This window comes from Phlebotomus argentipes, unplaced genomic scaffold (assembly GCF_947086385.1).
Source record: "Phlebotomus argentipes unplaced genomic scaffold, Phlebotomus argentipes genome assembly contig_2, whole genome shotgun sequence".
NCBI classification, from domain to species: domain Eukaryota; kingdom Metazoa; phylum Arthropoda; class Insecta; order Diptera; family Psychodidae; genus Phlebotomus; species Phlebotomus argentipes.
In genome coordinates, this window is record NW_026776162.1 from 4,771,511 (window position 1) to 4,784,117 (window position 12,607).

At 34.6% G+C, this 12,607-nt stretch overlaps 2 protein-coding genes across 15 annotated transcripts in view; both read left to right on the forward strand.

Moving 5' to 3' along the window:
* The window catches only part of LOC132265104 (casein kinase I), a 29,036-nt gene extending 19,431 nt beyond the window's left edge, over positions 1–9,605 (forward strand). For 6 of the 12 annotated variants that reach the window (XM_059765588.1, XM_059765592.1, XM_059765590.1 and 3 more), the window contains 4 exons: positions 223–288; positions 1,761–1,859; positions 4,407–4,513; positions 5,707–9,605. In XM_059765588.1, the coding sequence (XP_059621571.1) occupies positions 223–288; positions 1,761–1,859; positions 4,407–4,513; positions 5,707–5,758 (324 nt within the window). In that variant the 3' untranslated portion in view covers positions 5,759–9,605. The remainder of the gene's footprint in view (positions 1–222; positions 289–1,760; positions 1,860–4,406; positions 4,514–5,706) is intronic. The other 6 variants (XM_059765596.1, XM_059765593.1, XM_059765598.1 and 3 more) reach the window with 2 other exon arrangements.
* A 2,169-nt stretch (positions 9,606–11,774) lies between these two features.
* Positions 11,775–12,607, forward strand: part of LOC132265461 (GRIP and coiled-coil domain-containing protein 2) — a 38,073-nt gene continuing 37,240 nt past the window's right edge. For all 3 annotated transcript variants that reach the window (XM_059766173.1, XM_059766171.1, XM_059766172.1), the window contains exon 1: positions 11,775–12,263. The gene's annotated coding sequence lies outside the window, so the exon portion shown is untranslated. The remainder of the gene's footprint in view (positions 12,264–12,607) is intronic.

A 12,607-nucleotide genomic window follows, 5' to 3' on the forward strand; every position in this document is an offset into this window, starting at 1 on the left:
CGCGCACACAGAGATTTACTTTTAATTTAATATTCAATTAAGAGCAATATTTTGAGAAGAGAGAGAGAAAGAGAGGGTGTTGTGCCTCATTCTGAGACGAGTGTAGCGCGCAAATCTCTGAGCGACAGAGAGTGTGAGAGAGAGACTTATCAGAAATACGCTTTAATGACTTAGGTGAAATGTAGAGAAAATTTATAATGAGCTTATGACTGATAACTTTAGGAATGGGACCTATCATATTTCGGAGATCCCGAATTTGATATGGATGACTGCATACTAATACCAAAGGTCAGAGAGCATATATAAGTTCTGTTTGCGTGAATTTCATAGAAATTGCGCTAGTGTTACTTGACGCTAATGAAGTACATTCCTGCTGTACTGCTGCGCCATAAGCGTATATTTGGGACTTTTCTACAGCTGAAATTCATGCTAGTGTTTCGTGTAGCATATATACCTTCCTTCCTCCGAGTATTATCACTCTAATGATATGCTATGTTGATTGAGAGATAAAGCACAAGTTCATTACATAAATTTCACGTGGCAAAATGTACAATGCGACGCGGTGTTGAAGCGCAGAGCGAAGAGGAGAGAGACATGGGAAAATGTGGAATTGTCCAAAAATTGGGTTGAGTCGTAAATACAGTTGGGGAATTCCGGGTTTATGGGGTGGGTTTTTTATTTGGAAACTCATGGGAGATGAGTCACATAATTTTTCCGGCTGTGTTATCTCACTCGAGGCTGCTGTGTGTATATTTTGGAAGTGGGAGAGGAGATGTGCGACATGTACTATTTGCTCAAACTATCTCAGTTTAAAGTGTTGTTGCTTGCGTAGAGTGTTGAGATTAAACAGTTCCTTCTAAGCTGCAATGGACTTGAGCGTAATATCGCTGATCTCTCACTTAAGATCTCATTAGAGTTAATTAAGATCAATTGAAGGCATTAGACGTGTGGTTTTTTAGTGTTTAGGTATAGTGTTCTGTTTGACAATGTAGTTCAAGTGTACGAACCAAATGGCGTATTTTACCCGTGATCTCCTTTGGGTGCCTATTTGTGGGGGGGGAAGAAGGGCGGCGACGGACATGGCGGCGAACATCTCAGTGGAATTATCCAAATTGACCGCATGTTTTAGTTGGGGTGCCAAGGCGCAAAAAATGAAACAAGATAGCAGGAAGTTGTATGTCTCTCATGACCATTTCTCAGAAGAGTTACACACACGCTGACAATTTAATAGCACACAATTATTATGGATTATTTAGTGGATGTAGAAACAGGAGTTTTGAGAGATTAATTTAGACAATTATTTTTATTTTAATCCAGTACTGGTTTGGCATATATATATTTTTTTGTTCTGTTGAGTCTGAGTGAAGAGTCTTTTGAGCATTGAGACATGAAGGATGAAAAAAAGACGATATTATACTAACCAATGAATTTGTTTTGTGTTTTTTTTTTCTTTTTTATATCCTTTCATTTATTGATTGTTGCGTGCCTGTTTTTGCCAAAAAAATATCATGTTTGCTACTACTACCACTACTGACTCTACTACTTCTGCCCATTCATCATCGTCACAATTGCGCGTGCTGTGCAATTATCATCTGTATCATGGAATCGGCAACCTGCTGCATTTTCACTGTGTTTTGTGATTTATATTTATTTGGAATTTGTGTTATCACAAATCTATGCAAAAAAAACCAAAAATCATGGGGCCCCAAATGTGTTACGGTGATGATTGTGCCAAAAAAATCCACGTTGAATAAACGTAGACAAATGCTAAGGGGAATGTTGCTGCATGGACCGATGTTCCTAAGACTGGCGTGACACTGGGCAATCTCACACCGGCCGATCGACATGGTTCAGTTCAGGTACGTTATCTTGATTGTGTTTACTAACAGAATTATCATTTTGTGTGAAAGGGGAGGGTCCCATTGGAAAGTTCTGCCACTGCGGGCATGTGGAAAAACGTGTGGCAGCATTTTCTTACCCATTTGCCACCCATTCAGTGATACACACAATGACTAACAGATGAAAGTTTTTGGTCTTGTTAGACTTTTTTCTCGCTCTGCATTCTCTCTATGTGTGTGTGTTGATATATTAAATTTTTGCTCAAACTTTACCTTCTCTCTGAGAGTCATGCAAAAGATTTTTGGGCTATTTATAGTCAATCATTTTGTATTGTATGGTATATTTTTTCCTGCGATGACTGTTCCTTGGTTTCATATACATAAGTTGTTTGGGGAAAAAGAGAAAGAAAAAAGAAGATGAATAAAACGGAACCAAGGCAAGAAATCTAATTGTAACTGATTGATATTTACTAACAACTAATAAACATTTTTCACACAATGTTGTTTTCGCTCGAACCACTTTATTCTCTTTCACCTCCTTCCCGGTCTCATTCAATTGGATTACTTTTGGCGTAAATTTAGCATTCTTTTAGTACATAACAATTAGCAGCGATTGTAGGAGATTATTTTCTCCTCCTCTACCTTTTGCGTAGACGAAGAATAGAAGTACTTTGTTGGCTTTTTTGGTGTACATATTTTTTGAGATGTTGCAAATGATTTTGCTTTTTGAGCAACACACACATTCACACACACTGTATCATATTTCTCTGTACAGTCTATTTTCAGAGATGTTTTATTTATAAGAATATTTTTCTATTATGTTTTTGGAGCAATAAACTGGGGATCTTTTTGTTCATTTCATTATTCGACGACAATAAAAAGCGATTACTTGGTTATTCGCAAAGTTTGCCACTACATATTTCATCATATGTGAGAAATAATGGATTAGTTAAAGTGCAAACTTTGTGCACAACCTTGTGATATCGTCAAGAGAATTTTTTTTTCACGTCTCTTTATCTTCACAGAATCGTGGAGTGTTTTCAATTATATACCATTTGTATATTTCATTTTATTGTTGACGTGTGACTAATATACCTAATGTAAATATTTTTTGAAAGTCATCCAAATGATATATTTATGAATGTGAATTGAAATATTTATTTCGCAAAGAATGTAATAATAATAGTAAGATGAATTTTCTTCCAATATGAGACATTAAGTCAAAGTTTATGTTGTATACTATACAGACTGTCTTATTTTTGGGCTTTTCTCTTCTACTATTTTCTCTTGATTTGTTCTACATATTTTCAAGGTATTTCCATACATACTAACTAAAACATATGCCAAATTAATTGACACTTTGATAAACATTTGTTAGCATTTCTTGATTGTCTGTAGAAATTGATTTTGCATAAGAGCGGAATGGCAAGTAATGTCTTGAATACTGTTTTTCTACTGTAGTCTAAAATTGTGCGTAAGAGTAAAATGATATATGCTGAATGCGCCTGTTCACCAAATATCTATATAATGAATTGATTGTGCCAAAATTGCTGGCTTGAATGGTAGCATAATAATATATATTTTAGTTGTTAAAGAGTTTTAGCAAGGAGAAGTTGTAATGTATAAAAAATGCAGTAATTAATATGAGTTTTGAAAGTATTTGACACTTAATTTAATACTGTTTAACTAGTTAAATTTTAATATAACGAGAGATTTTCTGTTTGCTTTTGAACTTTTCTTTCGCAGCAACGGAATGAAAAATTAAAAGCAAGACTTTCTTATCACCGATTACCCCAATTAGCCTCGGGCTTCCCTCTCGTAGTCACAACGGTCAGTTTGCCAAGTCTATCTTGAATTGTGTGAAAGTGTAACACGTTTCTATTATCTCTTCCTTCCTCTGTCTGCATTATATTTAATCTAAGAGACAAATGCAATTCCGATATTCATCCATGTACAGCAACATCCGATTCCAATATTGAATGAATATGGATTATATTTCACACACACACACACACACAAAAACTGCAATCATTCCAGGAGTCCAATAAAGTGCAGTATTGTTATTTATAGAGCACACAATGAGCTTAAGAGTGACGGTGGAAAAAATCCTTTGGGACAAAACCGTTCTCGCTTCATCAAATTTTATCTGTTTTATTGTATTTTCTATATGCAAATGTGTAACTAAAAGTGAACGAAAAATATACGCACAATATTTGCTCACTACCTATTCAGTATACACGGAATTTACACACCCACACTCAACACAGACACGTTAATACTCTATATATATATATATATTTAATGCAAAAAAGTATCTCACAATAGTGCAGCAATTTAAATATATTATAAAATATAATATAAAGATGTTCGATGTACTCTTTCCAAAAATAGATGTTTCGTATTCTCCAACAAGAGTCAAAATGCTCGTCACTTTGTATTACTATTTTTATTTCTTGCGATACTTCTTCGTGATAATACTTAATTTTATTTATGGCATTAACTTAGCGAATTTTGCAGCAATTTCTGCTTCTGCGTTAGTCTACAAATTGATGATTTTTCCATTTGCAGGTGGTGAGCTCAACAAATGGTGAACTAAACAATGATGATCCCACTGCAGGACACTCAAATACTCCAATCACTCAGCAGCCAGAAGTGGAGTTGGTTGATGAGACAAAGTGAGTATTAGGGCGATTATTGGTATTATATTTGGCAATTTTGTCCACTCATTTGATTGGATTATGCTGGTAAATTGGTCATAATTGTGTGGCATCGATTATGTGCGGTGATATAACAGATTTCCGCACATGTGAATTTTGAGCTTATTAATTAAATTCTTGATTCGCCAAAAAAGAGGGGCTGGATATTTTGTGAAGTGTGAATAAATGATATTAATTTGAGATGTTCGTGTAAAAAATTACCAGTTATTGATTTACTTTCAGTTGATGGGATTTTAAAATAAAATAGATTTTTTTTATTGTTGAGAAAAATTTCAATTGAAAGCTTCAGTAACGTAAATCAATAAGCGTATAAATTGATATGTGTATATATAACACAAATGAGCTGCGAAGGCGCTTAAAGAAGCTTTGCGTTTTGGCTCTAGAACAACCAAGTGTACAATATACGAATCAATATTTACTCACTGACCATGTAAGTACACATTGGGATTTTATGATGAAACCGAAATTCCTCGAATTGCATTCAATTTCAAATATGGTTATCTCGGTAATTCTCGGAATTGTGATATTATGTTGCATATTGTAATAGCCTGGAGAATTTATTTATTGGAAATATATTTTATGCGTCTGATTTGCCTTTGATGCCAAGCGTAATATGATGAAATTGGTGAATATGTCATATTAAGGACTTCTGTGTGATGTTGAAAATGTCGATTTCAAGAGCTCCGCCATCAAGTAATCGTTGCAGTGTCTGTGGTTAAAATTAGCGAGATGAAAGAGTGCTGCAGACGATGTGTGTGGAGTGTTGTGTTCTTGAAAATGAGGGGAGCTTTTCGATCGATAAGGTGAAAATGACGCGGAATGACTAGTAGGGTGTGAGATATTTGTGAGAGTACACGAAATGTTCACTAACTCCAAATGGGTTTTTATCTTATCGTGGCTAAAGATAAGACGGGAACACCTCGAATGTGATCTTTCTCATTGACACACAGTACGTTTTTTTCTCTCTGTGTGTCAGATACACCTGTAAGCAGTCACTTTCAATTGAAATTCGATAAGGAATTGTATTGATTTGATATGTTGCCCTTGGTCGGTCAATTGAGGGCCATGCGGAGGGGCAAAAATGGCGCTCTAAGATGTGTAATCCGTGTGTTTAGAAGAACTGATTCAAAGGATGTTTTGCTTTTTCGCAGGTGTTGCTGTTTCTTTAAACGAAAGAAGAAGAAATCATCCCGTCAAAAATGACTAGAAGCAGTGCAATGCAGCCCAGAGAGAGAGGCAGTCACATTGCTTCGTGCCACTTCACACTCAAATTCACGGGACAGCGTTCTGAATCCGAGTCAAGATTTCGTTCAGGCGACTTCGCAGCATACACTCCGTTATCCATCCGCGTCTGTTCTGACGCCAACACCAACAAACACTCCGACTCTTCCCTTGTAACCGCAGTGCTGAGGGTGAATTAACAACAAGTCACATTAGCTAAATTGATAGTAAGAGAGATAGAGAGAGAGATGAGCGAGGCATTCGTGCAAGGATAAGTCATATTCACACCCAAAATGCACTTTGCCAGTGCAAATAATAGCGTACGTGCATTAGTCACTGAATCACCAGAATAATCGATGAATTTGAACCTCTTGTTTTGCTCATTTTGATAGAACCTCCTTCATTGACATGTCCAAGTGATTCCTCAGATGATTATGGCATTTTCCTCCGCAGGAAGTTTTGTGTTTTATCACTGAAATTGTTCTGTTTATGTTCCAGTGAATATAATTGAGTTGGGTGTGTCTTCAATTTATTTTATTTACATAGAGAAGAAACCTCAATTGGAGAAGAATTATTGCATTTTCTTTAGTTGTGAAGCTCCTTCCTGTTCCTTAATTCCTTCCAATGTTTTAATTTTATATTTTGTTCAAAGAAGTGCTTCGCAAGTGATCATTCGCTCGTTTTCCGTTCAGTATATGTCTTTATTTAGGAGTATTTTAATTTCCCAATATTTTTTTTTAAACTCTCTGTTAAACGTGATAAATTATATGAAGATGTTTATAGTCTTTAAAAAGAGAGACAGAGAGAGAGAGAGAAAGAGAGCTTAATCATCGATTTCGTTTGAAGGTGGATGTTTTATAGGATGAATTATAGATGAAGAAACAGTGCGAAGTTATCTCAAAGACTTTGTGGTCGCAAACAAAACAGAAAGAAAGAAAGAAAGATGAGAGGACGAAGAATTTAACAAGTGGAACGAAATAATTAAAAGAAAATATTAAAACAAAAAAATCTCTACTGAAATGAAATCAAAGGAATAAACGAAAATAGTTGCAGGTTCAGAGAAAAACAGTAAAAAGTGAAGATCGAAGGATGAACAAAAGTGAGAAACGTGAATGTGTTAAAAAAAAAGAACTTTAATTGTAATATTCTTAGGAAATACTGTATGTAATTAAATGATAAAGATTGTATTTTAATTTTTTGCGTTTAAAAACCATAATACAATTATTATATAACATAAAGAACATGTTACTATATACACATAAGCATATATGCAAGAAAACTATATTTTTAACAGGAAATACACTGTGAAAGAAATTGATGGCAAAACACATACCTTTAAAAAATCATACAATATACTGAAAGAGAAAAGAATTCATGGAGTAACGCGAGAATTGAAATGATCAAGTAACTAAGCAGAATAAGTGAAAATAGGATTATTGAACAAATTTCTGAAAGAAGACACGGAAACCTGCATTGATCGTTTGTATTAAGATGACTTGAAGGAGATCTTTTAATATGTGTATATGTACATATTTATAATCAATTGACTTTTCGTTGTTTGAGAACATTTTTAAGCATAAGATGATGAAAAAAAAAACACCAAATTTCTACGACGAATGATAAAGTCAATACGATCAACTGAATGAGCCACAAAAAGAGTAAAAAATTAGGTATTTTTTCGATTTGTGAAAAGGAAGGAATTTACTTTGATTTGAATTGAGAGAAATAGCAAAGAAGAGTTTAGTGTTATTTTTCTAGATATTGAGCTGGATTTTACGTGAAGTTTGTTTTAATCCGAGTGAGAGAAAAAAAATCCCACACATTCCGGCCATCCTGAATATTTTAAGGCACTCATTTCCCCACCAAAAGATGCAGTGAATTGCAGCATAAAAGCGATAAACAAATCCGGATTTTTATACATACATTTCTCAGAGAGTCCAATTAAGAAATAAAACAGAGCATAAATAATAGTGAAGGGAGTTAAATGGTACATTCATTCACAATGAATAATAATAAACAGAGCAGACAAAGTGTGAGGCAGTGAGAGAGTTCATTTAATCAAACTGAAAGGATATTCACCAGTGGGAGACAGAGAGAGAGAGAGAGAGAGAGTGTGTCACAAGGAGAAATGATTAATTGTTTAATTGAATGTGGAAAGTGAGTAATTAATAAATGTCGCTGGCGCGTTGGAAAAATATGACTTGTCTCAGTGGGAAAAAGTGAAGTTAGAACAAAAATTATTATATTTTTTGCAAGCAAAGGAGATAATAAAAACCATTCTTTTCTCTGTCTGAAAAATTGAGGGAAAAGTGCTGAAAATCATGATGTAGTAATGATGAATTGTGATTTAGTTGTCTGTTTTAGTTTTCACTTTTGTAGACTAAAACAAAATCAATTGATAAAATTATTAATACTTTCTTCTGTGGATGCGATTTCACGATGATCGTGTGACAAAATGGAAAGGAAGAGAAGAGTAAAGTAATTAAAATGAAGAGAAGAGATACTTCCAAAGCTTAAAAGTATAATTAAAGGAGAAAAAAAATAACATTTCGCTTGTTTGTTCTGTAAATATTTATATACAAAATTAAATTTAAAGATAAACTAACAAATGAAGACCGATTAGGCAGAGGAAAAGAGTGTTTCGGACAACAAATGCAAAGGAAAGAAAGAAAGAGAAAATGAGCGGGAAATTGGATGGTAATTTTCGAAGCATCTTCAATACACATCATAACTTATAAAACTAAAGAGAGGATAAAAGAAACCAATATTAATGTGGAAATTGACAATTAAACTGTATAAAAAGAATCACTTCAATTGATAAGAGAAGGATTGATAAAAAAAAAACATGAAGATACTGTGGAATATTATAAATAATGTGTAAGTTTTGTGATATTAGAAAATGAATATCATAAAGAAAGAAGAAAAAAAGTGAACATAAAATTACATGGGATTGATCTCTCGTCTTCTTATCAGAATTGAAAAAAAAAATAAGAAAAGAAAATAGGAACACTGAGTTCTATCTCACCAAACATTGCATTTTCCATTGATGATAAAAAGCTGAGGATGATAGAGAAATCATATTGAATAATATTTCATAATTTTTGCTAACTCCTTTTTCTAATTTATTGTAAAGGAAACTACGTGTACATATGAGTTTGTGAAAAGAAATCAGTTAGCCAGAGTTGTGCCAATTTATCGCCTGCACCTTTATTTTCTCTAGCGTTGTTCCTTTATTTTTTCTTGTTTTAAATGCAAAAACGGAGATGTGAGTCACAGAGAAAAAGGAGAAAATGATGAAAAAACACACACACACACATACAATCAAGGAAAATCTTTGTGGTTTTGAACAATGAGACAGAAAAGAATATAAATATTAGGTTAATGAGTATCTTTAAAAAAATTGAGAATCACAAGACTCAATTGAATTAATTAATTGTAAATTTAAATTACATTTTACAGTGAAAGAAAGAGAGAGAGAGAGAGAAAGAGGAACTATTTTAGTGAAAGAACAAAAAATACAAGTTTATTTATTAAAGGCAAGAATGATGAAAAAATGACGGAATGAGAACAGTATAAAAAATTATGATTAACACAATCTTACACGAGAAATCGTGGAACAATTGACTTTAAAATATCACTAATAGATTCTTTATATTAAAAAAGGAGGAGGAGAAGAAGAAGAAGATAACAGATTGATGAAATGGTAAAACATACTTGACCAATAAGTCTCTTTTTTGTATATGATAAGAATGATAAGAAATGCTAAACTGAAAAATGTATATTATGGTCCCGTTATTGATTAAATGTATTCATTGTAAACTTAAATAAATGAAATTTATTTGCAATTTCAATTGAAAAACAGTCGTTGAAATGTCGCTCTCTGATGGAGAGCTTTTCCACACACAAAGCGAGTACAAAAACCAAGTGAAAACAGGCGCAGTTGGTGGCTTTCCACAGTTTTTCCTTTCAACTTTTGCCCAATAGTGGCGCCTAAATGGTTTTTCGCGCCAAGAATATAATTTATTTCCCTGCGATTTCCAATATAACTTACTAATAAGAGAAAATCGTGGTGTTGTGAAAAGGCAGAAGCACGGAAAAAAGACAAATCTCGACAGAGAATCCAATGTTTTTGTCCGTGTTCAGTTGGCAATGTGCCGCGAGTGAAAGGCAAAAATATTTAAAGTGAAATTGGTATTGAATTGAAATTTAAATCATTTCAAGGATTTTCTATTTCAGTGCAGAATTTTCTATTCTCGTCCATTAGGCATCAACAGTTCGCGATGGTGATGAAGAGGCATTGAACGAAATATGGATGAACTTTTCGCTGGCGTATTCAACAGATGGCCCAGCGGATTCCCTCAATTTCACTGCCATCACTCAAATGTCCGCCACATCGATTCCCACTCGCTGGCAATAATTCTGGTCCGTTTATTTAATACCTTTTTTCTCGCGCACGCGGTGTATCTGAGAGATTAATGAACGATTGATGAACTTTTCACTCAGTTTCAGAGATGGGAAATGGCTAATTAAAAATTTCACGGAGTCTTTTCCATCGTGTGAGTTTATTTTAGAACAGAACAAACGGCAATTGTCTGAGTGGTTCTTTTTTCCTCCTCCTGCTCCCCAACATAGCCAAAAAGCATAAACAACATTCTTTTGCCCCTGGAAAGTGCCTTAGTTTGCACTTATCCATACTGAGCATATTTTAACAGACTCGGAGGTTTTTTCCCCACACTTTATTTCAAAGGCAACATCAACAATGTTAAAAGGTTGCACAGACGCTGTGATAATAAACAACGCAGACGTGGTTGATCAAAAATTGAACAGCTCCGTATCGACTTCTTCATCGCTTCCAGTTCAGCTTGTACAAAAAGCTCTGATAGCAAGTCAAGGTGAGCAATGCACGGTCATAAGAAATGAACAATTGTTACGAGGAGAAAATGGGATTGATTAGAATGACCATGATTAGCTCTTGTCCTAAATCCAATATCAGTAATCGAATTTGCACTTCAGAAATCTGGAGAATATTGGCAAAAGTCGGTGAAATCTCTCGATCAAAGACAAATCTTAATAGTTTTGAGGAAAACAAATTGAGGAATAAAGTTTATTTTATCATTTATTTATTAGATATATTGCCAAATAGAGATCAGAAAGACGCATGAAATTTATGATTGCGGGGGTTCCGCTAACTGTATTCTATTATTAACAACATATTCGAATAGCGATTAATCAGAATATTATCGCGATTGTTGCTTGTGTTGAAATTCACACAGATTCGCATGGAGAATTCATAGATTTACCATAAATTTGATAATATCCATTGCAAAGTTGTTTTCATGAAACATTATATCATTATCATGGTGCGTTATTTATTCACTGCCTAATCTGAAGTTATTCACTCGTGGGGAGAAAACCGCTCTTTGCTAAAATATTGCTAATCAAAAATACACATTATGAGAGATTTCATATTTATTGTGTGCGTTCTTTGCGCGTGCTTCAAGCTTCGAGTGAAGTTTTCCAATCAAAATATTACATGAGAACATACCAGAGAAGAAGACTTTCAGCAGTTTTCATTTACACCTGGAGAATTGTGGGTTTAAAGTCAAATAGCCGCTATTGCCGCTATTATTGTAATTTTAATTGTGATTGCAAATGACCGAGAAAACAGTAATCTTCACCACTGACACAATAAACTTCATTTGCCTAGGAAAATTTGACCTACAAATTGCAATTTGGGAGAAGAAGAAGAAATTTCGGGAGTTCTTTTCTGCATCAGCGAAGGTGGATAGCAATTCCTTCATGGAAATTGTGCCGAGAGCAGAGGATTTGGCGCTTAATTGTTCACGGGCGAGAAAGTCATGGGTTCAGTCCCGGTAAGTTACATGGGAGTGTGTAATTAAATTAAAATAGACACACGAGCGAGTCGAGTGTTTTGGGTTGGAGCGCCGAGCGAAAATGTTCTCGCGGGACGCGCAATTTCTGGCCACGCTCGTCAGTCAATCGGTGTCCGACCATCGGAGTAGATTAAGTTGTTCACGCATTTGCGAAAAATAATAAGCGAAAAGAAAATCAAACAAAACAAACTCCTAGTGATAAGCACACACACTTCACACCCCTGTGATTAGAATTCGAACCATTTTGCTAAAACGACTCCTTGTGCGACTTTGCTATCGTGATTTTTATAATTTTCTGTGCACAATTGAACGTTTCTTTTGAAACTTTATGCATTGATTTTTTTGGCGCAAATACAGGAGAACTATTTATATCGATTTCTTGCTGTTATTGCTCTCAAAGCACCATTTCGAACGACTCTTTTGCGTTAGCCTTTTGTGTGTGGGGGTGGTGAAAAATTTTTCACATAAACATCGATTTTATATCACATTTTCTGTGCCAATACAATTCAGGAAGAAGCAGTGAAAATACACAAGAGAGAAAGTGCAAAAATACAGCTGCTCGGCTGAAGGATTATTTCTGTGTATTTTCTGTGGTGAGTCTCAAAAGAAAAAACCATCAGTGCGTTTTCTCGTCAACAACACACGCTTCCATTCACAACTCAACGTCCCTTTCAGATTTGTGTTATTTATTTTATTTTTAAAATATGAGATAATGCCGTTGACAAATTTCCTGCCAAGCAGAAAAGATATAAATCCAACGAGAGAGAGTGTGAGTGCTTTCCCAAGGCGTTCTGTCGATATTTTGTTCAGTGTGATTCAGTGGAAAATGCAGGATCCAAAAATATCCTCTCCTCATCGTGAAATATATATCAGCGAAAGTGCGCGCATGCAATAATTCGCGCCGATTGTGATTGAAGGAGTGAAGTTAACGAGGTCA